The 12,345-nt window shown below is 51.3% G+C and overlaps 1 protein-coding gene across 5 annotated transcripts in view; it reads left to right on the top strand.

Moving 5' to 3' along the window:
• POC1A (POC1 centriolar protein A) overlaps positions 1 to 12,345 on the top strand; it is a 101,367-nt gene that overhangs the window by 51,458 nt on the left and 37,564 nt on the right. For all 5 annotated transcript variants that reach the window (XM_042929570.1, XM_042929567.1, XM_042929566.1 and 2 more), the window contains 2 exons: positions 908 to 976; positions 3,420 to 3,518. In XM_042929570.1, coding sequence (XP_042785504.1) covers positions 908 to 976; positions 3,420 to 3,518 — 168 coding nt within the window. The remainder of the gene's footprint in view (positions 1 to 907; positions 977 to 3,419; positions 3,519 to 12,345) is intronic.

Here is a 12,345-nt window from a genome sequence, read left to right as displayed (position 1 = left end):
GAATCTGTTTTATCTGGTTTTTCTTTGGGAATGCCAAGTACTACCACGCTGAAAGTTTGGCCAGGAGGAAGAGATGGTTCACGGTGGTGTGTGAACAGATTCTTGCTCCGTGCATCTTTCTGCAGCAGATTTCAGGCATGTGAGGAAGAGCCCTCCCTCTTTACTGGAGGAGTATGCGCCCCTGCTCCAAGCCCGGATAAACTCACGGGCCCTCAAAGCACTGCGTGGCACAGGTCTGGCGTGTCCCTTCCGATGGTCATGTGGACCTTCAGCACCTGGGAAGCCGGAGCTGGTACTTCTTCCCCAAAGGTCCTAACATAAAGAAAGTGATTTGCACATTAGAGGGAGATGTCTCGTTGCTCCTCTGTTCAGACACCTTTCATAACCCCCTTCCCAGCCTCCTTCCTACCCTGATTCTGGCCTCTTGTGTCACCTGGGCTCCCTGACTGCACCCCGTTTCTGCTCATTGGCTCCTCCTCAGGGCTGCACACTTCTCTGGTCAGCTGCAGGGTGGTGTCGGGGAGGAGCACGACCTGGGCCAGGGGGACCCAAGTTCTGGTGCCAGTGCTGGGCCTGGGATAAGTAGGTGCACCTGTCCGACCTCCATCTTATCCTTGGGAAGTGGGCACAGTGATGGCAACCCAGCAGGGCTTTCTGCCCACCTATGACCCCCCTGGCTTGGCCTTTGTGCTGTCAGTGGTGGTGGGGAGCAGAGGCCTCAGCAGTGACACTCATGGCTGAGCTCTGCAGGTGTCTCTGCCAAAGGTGAGGGAGGACAAGGGGCTAAATGAGGCCCTTAGCCCTTTGTCCTGCTGCTGCTCCCATTCGGGAGCTTCTGGTTTTCTTCCTGTGCATTTAGCATCTACCGTGACCTTTGGTGTTTTTTCTTGTTTGTTTGTTCTGACAGGGTCCAGCCACCACTGTTGCTTTTTCAAGAACGGGAGAGTATTTTGCTTCTGGAGGTTCTGATGAACAAGTAAGTAAAGATTGGTCTGAGACATGTTGGCTGGTACTTATCAGAAGAGAACAGGAGGTCAGAGCATCTTGAGGATGGGCCAAGTTTCACTAGCTTCCTTGGTGGCTTTCAGCAACCATGAAGGCTGGCACTTGGGGTGGGGTACTTAGACCCAGGGTGCTCGTCTCCTTAAAGCAGGTCTCCTAGGGGTGCTGACCCCGTGGCAGCATCTTAAAACCCTAACTGCTCAAACCAGCATGGGTTGGAAGGATCCTGAGCTATCATTGCCATGAAAAAGTTAAAATGAAGGTTCTTAATAACTTCTTTTTCCTGATGAGATAATTAGGGGATACATACATAGCCTGGCAATGTGGGCAATGTGGCAAAAGCTTCATATTTCATTTAATCCTCATGGCGGCCCTGTGGACAGGGCCTCTGGTCCCTCCATTGTATGATGAGGAAACTGAGGTTCAGCAGATGACAGATATCAGGCTGCCCTGGAGCCCCCACCTCTGTCATCTGCCCCCTTTGCTCCTATTATGCAAATAGTTTTGAGGGATCAGATTTTCAGACTGCATGGCTGCAGGGAGAAGACATGTGTGAGGAGGTCCTGTGCCATTTTGTCACCCTGTGTGCCCAAGCTTTCTACCCATCAGCCCAGGTACCTCCTGCCCAGAATGTTCTCTGTCTCTTTTTTTTTTTAATGTTTATTTATTTTTGAGAGAGTGAGAGAGTGCAAGCGGCAGAGGGGCAGAAAGAGTGAGAGAATCCTAAGCAGGCTCTGTGCTGCTGGCGCAGAGCCTGACGCGGGGCTCATACTCACGAACCGTGAGAACACAACCTGAGACGAAATCAAGAATCAGACACTTAACCGACTGAGCCACCCAGGTGCCCCCAGAATGTTCATTCTCTTGATGCTGGGCCTCACAGCTCTGCTCAGCCAGAAAAGTCCCATTGGCCTTCCAGTGAGCCCCAACGCCATTCCTGTGGACCGATCCGGGTCGAGTTTCTGCCAAGAAAGCAGAGGGTTGTTGGAAGCTCTTTCAGCATGGCTTGGATAAGAGGCAGTGTGTGTCTCCCCCCACCAGCACTGGTTTCTGTGCTAACCAGACAAGGGAGGAGGAAGACCAGGGGGACCCCTGAGCTGTCCCTGGGTGTGGAGGCCTGGCTCATTGCTTAAGCAAGAGAAAATAGTGCAATAGAGTCATACTAGAAATAGTCATGGTAAAAGAAAGTCACATAGTACGAGAGGCAGCCTGGTAGAAAGTAGGGCTTCCGCCCACTCTGGGCCCTCCTCAGGCAGCCACTCCTATCAGCTCCCTGGCTGCTTTATGAAAGTCTGCTCTGAGAGCCTTTTTGGAGAGACATTTGAATCTTCACATTCGTAATACTGTTCTATTCCCGGGAATTTTTCAAGACTAGCACAGTTACAAATGGCCCTGTGAGCAAGGGGGTGTGTGCTAATTCTGTTTGTAGGCGGGAGGAATGAGAGACCTTAATGGCCATGATTCAGGGAGCGGTAAACGGTAGGCTTCTCTAGGAGTGGCGAACAGCCTCAGGAAAGTGTTCTGCTTATGCTGAGTTTTCGTCTTACCTGGACACAGGGCTTTTCTGTGGTCTCACTTGAGCACTGGCCACGCTCCACAATTCCTGCTGTACTGGAAGTGACCTTGGCAGAGGGCAGCCACATGGGGCTGATTCTCTCCAATAGGAATGTTCTTGCTCCCCAGCAGGGCTGTTTGCCAAGCTTTTGTTGGAGGAGCCTTAGGATGTGAAAATCCTTCAAGTGGACTGTGGAATAAGGGGTGTGTTGCCCATGGCTCCCTGGGTACCAGTGTCTGTGCCAAGCTGTCTCTGTGAGGTCAGAAGATCATCCCCTTTTCACAAATGGGAAACTGAGTCACAGAGAGGTTGAATCCCTTGCCTAGAGCCACACAGTAAGGGACGGAGCCGGGAATTTGACCACAGTGGTCTGGTGTAACAGGCCAGGCCATGACCCTCGGGAGCTTCTATTTTAGTGGGGAGACAGATGATAAATGAATGAGGAAGAGGGACAAAGAAATTAAATAACTACGAAGTCTGATGCTATGGAGGAAATAAGTAGAGAGCTATGATAAAAGTTAGTAGGAGGCCAGGGAAGCGCTCTCTGAGAAGATGCTGTGGAAGAGGACACTCTAGCTTGAGGAGACAGCTACACTTGGGCTGGGACACGGCAGGGAGGGACCAGCAAGTACAAAGGCCTCGTGGCAGCATGCAGTGAGTCCATCCCGATGGACTTCTCGAGGCCTGTTTGGAAAGCCTGGGAGGTGGGGCAGGTCCCAGAGTTGAGCTGGGGTGTCTGGTGGGGACTATCCTGCCACTGGCCTAGAACTTTCGAGGTGGCCTCTGGGCTCGCATTTTCCATGAAGTAGGACTGGCAAGGGTTTTTCTCCTCCTGATTCTCTGTGCTTGTGGGTCTTGGCAGGTGATGGTTTGGAAGAGTAACTTTGATGTTGTCGATTATGGAGAAGTCACAAAAGTGCACAGGCCCCCAGCCACCCTGGCCACCTCCTCCAGGAATCTGGTAAGTGGCTCAGCGGGTATGTCCTGAGCCCTGAAACTCTGGTGGTCATGGCAAACAGTGAATAATACTTCGGCGCTTGTACTTTGTTTCAAATCTAGAATTAACAAGCAAGACGTGAGGACTGCAGGTGCCGAGGCCCCCTGCCATTTGGTCAGAGGGTGTTTCCATGGCACATGCTACTGATGGTTGAGGAAAGGAAGGACCTGTCCCCTGCTGAGGCTTGGGCCACAGGACCCTGCGGGAGGTTCCTAGAGGGCGTGGGGCCTGGGCTACAGCTGGGACGGATGGGAAAGGCCCAGCCCTGTTGCTCTCACTTCCCTTTTTTTTTTAAACCATGGAAAGGAAGTTCCTCAGCCACAAGCCATTTTTAGTACCTTTGTCGGTAAAAGGCCATTTGGTGTTCCCGAATTAAGATAGTTAATGGTATTTTTTGACAAATATTTTGGGGGAAAAAATGTTTGAGAACTGATATGATCTCATTGAATAAAGTTGCGTTCAGCTTTGGCTGAAATAAGCTTTAAAAGCTAAGGATGTGGAGCCCTGAAGGTTTTAAGTGCCAGTGGCCATAAGCTGTTTGAATCTCTCCCTCCTGGACCCTAGAGGCAGTGTAGCCTCTCCCACCCACGGAAACTGGCCTGAACAACAGGAAGCGGCTTGCCCAAGGCCCCCAGCAACTCAAGGCTGGCCCAGAATAGAACCAGGAAGTCTCTGAGTCCATCCTGAGCTTTCTTTGGCTCCAGCAGAGGGATCCCCCACCCCAGCGAGATACCCACACACACCCACACCCCCCTAAACATACCCATCCTGTGTGTTGGGGCTCCCTCTAGGAATAGGCCAGCTTGAGATTTAAAGTTTTCTTCCAAGGGTTGCCTTAGCTGGGAGGTTATGTTCTCCTCCACGTTTGCTAATGAATAGCTGATTGTTAGCTTTGGGGTGTGTTGGGGTATGACTGGGTTGCATGGTGGTCTTTTTGCTGCTGTTTGGTCTACCTAGAAAGGCATCTATCTTCTTCCCTTTCCTTTCCTTTCCTTTCCTTCATTTCCTTCCCTCCTTTCCTCCCTTCCTTTCCTTCCTTTCCTTTCCTTTCCTTTCCTTCCTTCTTTCCTCTCCTTTTCTTTCTTTCTTTCTTTCTTTCTTTCTTTCTTTCTTTCTCGAAATGTTTCTTTTTTTTTTTAATTTTTTTTTTTAATGTTTATTTATTCTTGAGACAGTGGGAGACAGAACATGAGTTGGGGAGGGGCATAGAGAGAGGGAGACACAGAATCTGAAACAGGCTTCAGGCTCTGAGCTGTCAGCACAGAGCCTGATGCAGGGCTCGAACCCATGAACCGTGAGATCATGACCCGAGCCGAAGTCGGACGCTTAACCGACTGAGCCACCCAGGTGCCCCTGAAATGTTTCTTTTTTTAGAGAGAGTGCAAGGCAGGGTGGGACAGAGAGAGAGAGGGGACAGGATCCGAAGCAGGTTCTGTGCTGACAGCAGTGAGCCTGATGCAGGGCTCAAACTCACAAACCACAAGATCATGACCTGAGCTTAAGTTGCCAAAGTCTGACGCTCAACCAACTGAGCCACCCAAACACCCCTAGAAGGCATTTTTCAAACTGCAGGACTGGGATCCTATGGAGTCTGTAGCATCTGTTCCCTATCTGTTGGGCATTCGCAATAAATGAGGTCCAGCCAAGGCCTTTATGTGTGCTGCCCTGTTTATCCCCTACCTTGGCCGGCTGGGTGGGCAAAGTTACTACTCTTACTCACAGATGAGACATCTGGGGCTTAGTCACTTGCCCCAGATGCCTGGACCTACAGACTCACCACGCTGGCCCCTCTGAGCGAGGCTGCTGAGCTGGAAGCTGCAGGTGGCAGAGGGCTGCCTGTCAGCTTTTCCCCATCCCAGGGAAGGGCACTGCCACCTGTCTCTTGGGAATGGTCAGTAACCATCAGCAAGGGGAGAATCCTGTGCTCCTTTTCTTGTGGCTATTAGGGAAGTAGCTCAGGCAAGCCACCTCTTGTCCCTTCAGTCCTGCTCAGATACAGGGTGTGGAGCACCCTTGCATCCCAGAGCTGTGGGGCCTGATCATCTAGCATGAAGGTGTTCGGGGTGGGGGAAGCCAGCAGGACAGGGCAGAGTTTGGCATGGATGGGATGCCAGTGCTCACCAGTGCTCAGGAAAACCATTTGTTCCCCTACTACCTTCAGGCCCACGACAGAGCTGTAGTCAATTCCACTGGGCATCACCACATGGTACTCAAACAGAGGAAAGGATATGGGCTCTAGGGTCAGAGAACTGGGTCTGAACCCTGGCTGTCTGGTCCCAGACAAAGCACCTGCTCTTCCCAAACCTCTGTTTTCCATGATGGGACCTGCGTACCCCTTTGGCGGGCTCTGAGGACCCCATGTATGACAGAGCTGAACTCTGCTGACCCACACCGTGACTTGACTTATTAGTCCTGAAATTGTTCTTTGTTTATGGCTCTTCCCTTATTTGTCACAAGCCCCTTTGGGACACTGAAGAGATGTATGGGCCCTCATCCAGACACACACCCATGCCAAAGCTTGCACACCATGTGGAGTACACTTGTAGGAGTGTGTCTGATCTCAGGACTCCCAGGCCAAGAGGAGAGCTAAGGGATTTTTTGTTTGTTTTGTTGCATTTTATATACATGACATAAAATTTCTCCTGTTAGCCATTTTTAAGCATACGGTTGAGTGGCATTAAGTACATTCATGTTGTTGCACAGCCATCACTGCCGCCATCCATAGAGTTATTTTGGTCTTCCCAAGCCTGGGAGAGCCAGCACTGCCTGGTGGTTAGGTTTGCCCCCATGGTGGGTAGGGAAGCAGACGAGTATAGTCTCAGCTTTCCTGCCCAAAGGCTTCCGTGGCACTGAGATGTGGTGACCGATCCCATGGCTGGCCAGGGCATCTTAGCTCCTCTGGGGGCCCAGGTGCTCTGCAGCCACGTGCCAGGGGCCAGTGCATCCAATGAGCCCCTGCCCCTCCGGCTATCCATATACTGTCCCTCCAGTAACCCAGGGGTTCTCAGCCTCGACACTGCTCATCCATTGGGACAGATACATCTTTGTTGTGGGGGCTGTCCTGTGCATTGTAGGGTGTTTAGCAGTATCCCTGGCGTCTACCCACTAGCTGCCAATAGCATCTCCCCACCCCCCTACTTGTGACAACCAAAAATGTCTTCAGGCATTGCCAAATGTCTCCTGGGGGGCAGAATGGCCCCCAGTCAAGAATCACTGCACTACTACCTCAGGAGTGAGCCCATAAGGGAGGCTGCTGCAGAAGCGGGAGGAGTGTGGGAATGAGCCTGGGGGTAGGGATGTCCTTGTGGCAGGAGGCATGGAGACGGCACAGAGGGTGGGCCACGCCGAGCCTGCTCGATTGGGCCAGATTTGGGCTTATCCCCGCAGCTGTGGCTCAGGTCTCTAGCCTATTTCTAGCAGAAGTCTATTTTATAAAAATGTCATTTGGCCTGTCACACTTTGGAATCTTCCAGAGGTGATGGTAAACAACAAAAAAAAGACCTTTAGCAACTTGATATTCTTCACTTACAATTGGAGTGTTCTTGTCCTTCCTGCCTGCTGGCTTCCCTGGCTCCAAGATAGTAACCAGTGAGTGGTTTGGTGGCTGGCCAGGGTGGCTTGGCTTGGCCTGTGCCCCAGGAGCTCTTGGATCTTATGACCCCTCCCTCTCTAGCTCCTTTTGTCCCCTGGCCCTTGGACCCTAAAGCTGCATGAGACACACCTGGGCATTTGGGGCATCTTAGGAAGCCACCAGGCCAGGTACCTTGTGTGTGGTAGAGTATGGCAATCTAAAGCCAGAGGCAGGCCCGCCAACAGAGCATGGCAAGGGCAGCCCTACGAGCATGTGATGGCCCCTCTGCCCTGGAAAGCCCCCTGCCCAGGACCCTTGCTCGGGCTGCAGCATTCAGCTCTCACTCTTGGAATGAAGGCCATCCTTGAGCTCACTCTGAACAGAGCTCTGTTCACTGCCAGAGCTATTTTCAACCTCTGGTTGAAATTCACAGCTTATTTTTAGGCACATTTCATGTTGAAAAGCACAAGCCATTTCCCAGCCCTCCAGAATGAGAATAAAGGGTTCCGTTTTCTCTCTGTTCTTGGCTGAGTTGTGGAGGAGAGGGTTTAGGGCTGTGGCTGGGGGGGCTTTCTCTGCTTGGAAGGCTGCAGAGGAAGGACTCCAGTCTAATAGCTGGGCCGAGGTGGGCAGGAAGCTCCATGCTCTTCCCCATGACATACTGCAAGGCCGGAGGGAGGTTGGGAGGGCTGCTTGCGAGCAGGTGAGTGCCTCCCAGAGGGGCTCATGTCGGGGCAGAGAGTGGGACCCCCACGAGTCATCTGCAGCAGGTGCTTGTGCTGGGGGTTTTAAGGGTCTGGTGCTTAGCTCTGTCCTGTGCTGCAGCCCTGGCCTCTCTGTTTCCTCCCTGTACTCATCTACTCAAGTTCTAGCTCCTTCCTGCTGTTAGTGCTTCGGAGCCATCCCTGAGGTATCAGGGCCACTGTGTCTTGGCTGACCTTGGATTTGGCCATTGCCTCCCAAGTCCCAGCTACCATAGGACTGGTTTTTACTTCAACCATAGAGGCATTTTTAAACCACTTTTAACAAGGATGCATTTATTCTGATTTACTCTTATTCTTGCCTTTCCTCCAAATACCTGAGAGCCCATTATGCAATTTGGAAGGAAGGTTGTGCTAGGCAGGTGGGAGGGGAAGAATGCAGAATTCTAGGTAATTCAGGAAAACTGAAAAACACTTCCTGAGTTGTCAGGCCTGGCTGCCTTCCAGTTCAGACAGTAACCTTGAGTTCAGGGGCCGAGGACTTTTCTCCCTCAACCTCAGATGGGGAGGCACCAGGCCCTCCTTCATGAGATTTCACGAGGTGGTACATGCCAGGCAGGCACTTGGAACTGTGCCTGGCACATGGCAAGTGCTCACCAAGCTTTAGCTATTTTTAAAATGTTCCTCTTCCTTCCTCTGTCAGACTGAGGGCTGGATGAGCCCCCTGCCCAGTTGGGAAGATTGTTGGAGTGGGGAGACAACATGCAGGAAAGGGGGCAATTCTGACCTAGATAATTTTCGATGTTGACTCCCTTCTGCAGGTCGTCTTTGTGAGGTCCAGTGAGGGTTTTAGACCCTTGCAGGAATCTGTTGTGCTTCCTGATGAGAGACCCAAGTCCTCTGTGCTCCCCACCCCCATGACTCCTCAAAGTAAAGTAGTTGGGACCCCCAGAGCCTCAGTGCTAGAATTGTCCCCAGGGGGAGGAGGCTGGGTTAGCTAACAGTATCTGAGGTCTCAGCCTTCTCTGGGGATGGCCTGTTTCTTCCTAGTTCTGGTTCTGAGGGTGAAGCCCCCACCACCTCCCGCACCCATGTTTCTGCTCTCACATTTCTGTCTTGGGATGCTACACGGGGCTTGACTTAGGGGTTTTGGGCTATGATTCCAGTCTTGGCACTGGATCTTACCCCATGCTGAGGATCTGGGGGTCCTGGGTTATCACCCCAAGCACTTACCTGGAGGAGTCATAGAGTTGAGGCAGGGGATGGGGTCCATTTCCACTTGCCTTATGGATTTCCATCTGTTTGTGAGTGTGGAGGACTGGGGTCTCTTGCTGATAACACAGATTTCTGGCTGGCATTTGCTTTCAGTAGTAGGGAGAAGTATGGATTCAAGGGGATGCTTGACAGGCAAGGCATTTTGGGTGTTTACTGCAGGGTTGAACCCCAAATTTATGTGTGTTGGAGGGGAGCCTCTCCTTTCTCCCACTGGCCCCCATTCTGGCTCTGAATTTCCCAAGATTGTTGTCTGGCTCTTATCAGCAGGTGAGTCGGAATATGCTCAGATACTTATGTGTCTTAGAAGAGGGTTGGTTTGGGGCACCTGGGTGGCTCAGTCAGTTGAGCGTCCGACTTCAGCTCAGGTCATGATCTCACGGTCTGTGAGTTCGAGCCCCACATCGGGCTCTGTGCTGATGGCTCAGAGCCTGGAGCCTGCTTCCAATTCTGTGTCTCCCTCTCTCTCTGCCCCTTCCCTGTTCATGCTCTGTCTCTCTCTGTCTCAAAAAAAATAAAATAAATAAAAATAAAAAAAAAAAAGTTTATTAAAAAAAAAAAAAAAAAAAAGAAGAGGGTTGGTTTCATGGAAGCCAGACTCTCGACAGCCTTTAACAACTTGGTGGGCAGTTTAAGAGCTGTACCGCCCCTGTGTGCTGGTCCACAGTGAAGCTAGGTCAAATCTCTCCTGTGACCTCAGGCAGTTTGTCTTGATTCTCTGTACTCAGATTTCTCCCCACTGGTCCACATTACATCCTTTAGGCATTTTCCATTTTAGGGGCTTACTGTGGAAAAGATCATCCTGCAGGGGTGGGGGTAGGGTGGCCGCAACAGCCTTTGCTGACTCTGGGTGGCAGAGGCCCTCAGACAAGATGTCTCACTTCACACTCAAGTTTCATTTTCGTCACCTTTACTTGAGAGGAAGTCATGGAAAGTGCTCTGGGTTTCTTAGTTTCAGTGGGAAGACAGAGACTAAAAATAAAGAAGATTCAATATTTGTTACCAAGTTACAATTAGTTAATTTATTTGTTGTGTGATTGGGAGAGGGGCAGAGAGAGAGAGGGAGAGAAAGAATCCCAAGTAGACTCCTCACTGTCAGTGCAGAGCCTGATGCGGACCTCAACCTCACATACCATGAGATCATGACCTGAGCCGAAACCAAGAGTCAGACGCTTAACCGACTGAGCCACCCAGGCGCCCTGTGAGCTACTATTTAAAGGAAGTTCCTGCTTGAATCAGAGCATCCTTGTACAGTGGCCGGGAGTAACGTGGCTGTGTGAAGTCTAAAAGCACCAAAGATTCTGATGCTTCCCGCGGAGGGGCTCTTTGGGCCTGGGATCAGTGTGGGGAGCTGGGCTCCTTCCCTCAGGGTCCGACTTGTGTCTGTTACCGGGAAGCAGGCAAGATCTCCTCTCCTTTTCCTTCCAGAGGCTAAAACTGACTTTATTGGGAGGTGGGTCAGGGCTATCCCAGCACATGTTAAATAATTACCGTGTTTACCAGAAGAGAGAAGTTGCCTTTGGCAGTGCAGTGAGGAGACAGGCCCTTTAACATTTGACATAGATTGCAGCAAGCCTCTTGCAATGGTTCTCAAACCTTAATGTGCTTCAGATTCACCCTGAGGCCTTGTTAAACACAGTCTGCCCCATTCCCAGAGCATCTGATTTGGTAAGGAATTTGAAGTTTCTAGGTGATGTTGATGGTCCAAGGACCCACTTTGAAGAGTCACTAGTCTACTGGAAAACAGTCTAGCCAATTGTGACCATGGCATCCTGGGCAGGGACGTAGGGGGAAGAAGAGAGCCTCTGTCCATCTTGGGGAGTTTACATGGCTCGTGGGGACTAACTATAGTTTGGGAAAAGCACTTGGGGGATTGGGGTCCCTTTCAGCCCAATTTGGAGAATTGTGGTCCACTTCTTTCCAAAAGAGGAAAAGTGGTATTGCATTGGCTCTAATCTCAGTCTAGCGTTAAATTCCATCACTTCCCTGTGGGCTCTTTAAACCCAGAGGCACCCAGTAGGCCCTGCTTACAGTTGGGCAGGCAGATGTGTGTTTTTTTTAGCAGCCAGGATGCACTAGGAGGAAGGATGGTACCCAGGGCAGCCCTCTATGGGCCTCTGTCACCTGTCTTGCTGTCTTGGCTCCTTTTCTGCCCGTCAGTGCTGCTGCACCAGTCCAGTCACCTGCTCCTGAATCCACATCCTGTGGCTCACCTGCCTCCTGCGTTGTCCTCAGTATCCCTGACTCCTGCGTTGTCCTCAGTATCCCTGACTCCTGCCTCTTGCCCTCTAGACAGCGATGCCTATATCAGCTCCCATCCTCCAGAGCCTGAGGGGCCTTTAGGGAAGCTGACAGGTAAGAGTCTCTGGCACCCGAGCTTGAGATGGCCTGGTGCTTATGGCTCAACATCTAAGCCCCCAGGTGAAGGTCTTCTTTGTGGAGCCTTTTGGGGAAGTGCCTCCAGGCAACAAGAGTAGGACCAAGTCCCAAAACAGCAGCAACAGTAGTGGTGGCAAGAGGATGGGGTTGTGGGATGAGACAGAGTCTGCGTCCCCTTCTCTGAGCGGCCCCTTTGAGTTGTAGTTTCCTGCCACTGGAAAATTCTCATCCATTCCACAAACAAGTAGCTCCCTATCCAGAGAAGAGTGGCAGGAAGGCCTATCCAGGAAGGAAAAAAGGCCTATTTAATGACTTAAACCAACAGGAGGCATGGTTTCAGAAATCCTGGGCAAGGCATGGTGAGATACTCACAGTGTCATGAAGATGAAAGAACCTGCCTCTGGAATCCTCACAAGGCCCGGGGACCCTTGCGTCTAGTTCTGCGTGTGTCAGGATACATCGGGAGCATAAACCTGGGAGCTCACACACACCTTTGAGAGCTCTGTTATCTCATTCAAGGCTCTCAGAACTATCTGCTTTCCTTTCGCTCTGGCAGCCATAGTGTGGGTTCAGGGTCAGTGGAGATTCCACGTTGCATGTAGGGAAATGAGCCTAAATCATGGGACAGTGTGCAGTGGGATCCTGAGACCATGATGCTTTGCTACCAAGCATGCATGACCCAGGGCCACTGCTGTGATGCTGCCATTTTGCTGACAGTGGTAACAAGCGTCTACAACCCTGTCAGGCCACGCTGATAAGTCTCCTTCACAGAAGAGCCAACAGAGGCCATGTGTGGTTATAAAACAGAGAGGGTGGGCAAGAACTGAGACTGTTGGGATTTGAGAGTCTTCTTCAGTTCCATGCTATT

Source organism: Panthera leo, chromosome A2 (assembly GCF_018350215.1).
Source record: "Panthera leo isolate Ple1 chromosome A2, P.leo_Ple1_pat1.1, whole genome shotgun sequence".
Taxonomy (NCBI): domain Eukaryota; kingdom Metazoa; phylum Chordata; class Mammalia; order Carnivora; family Felidae; genus Panthera; species Panthera leo.
The sequence above is the reverse complement of the archived record's forward strand: the minus strand, read 5'-3'. Positions and strand labels throughout refer to the sequence as shown.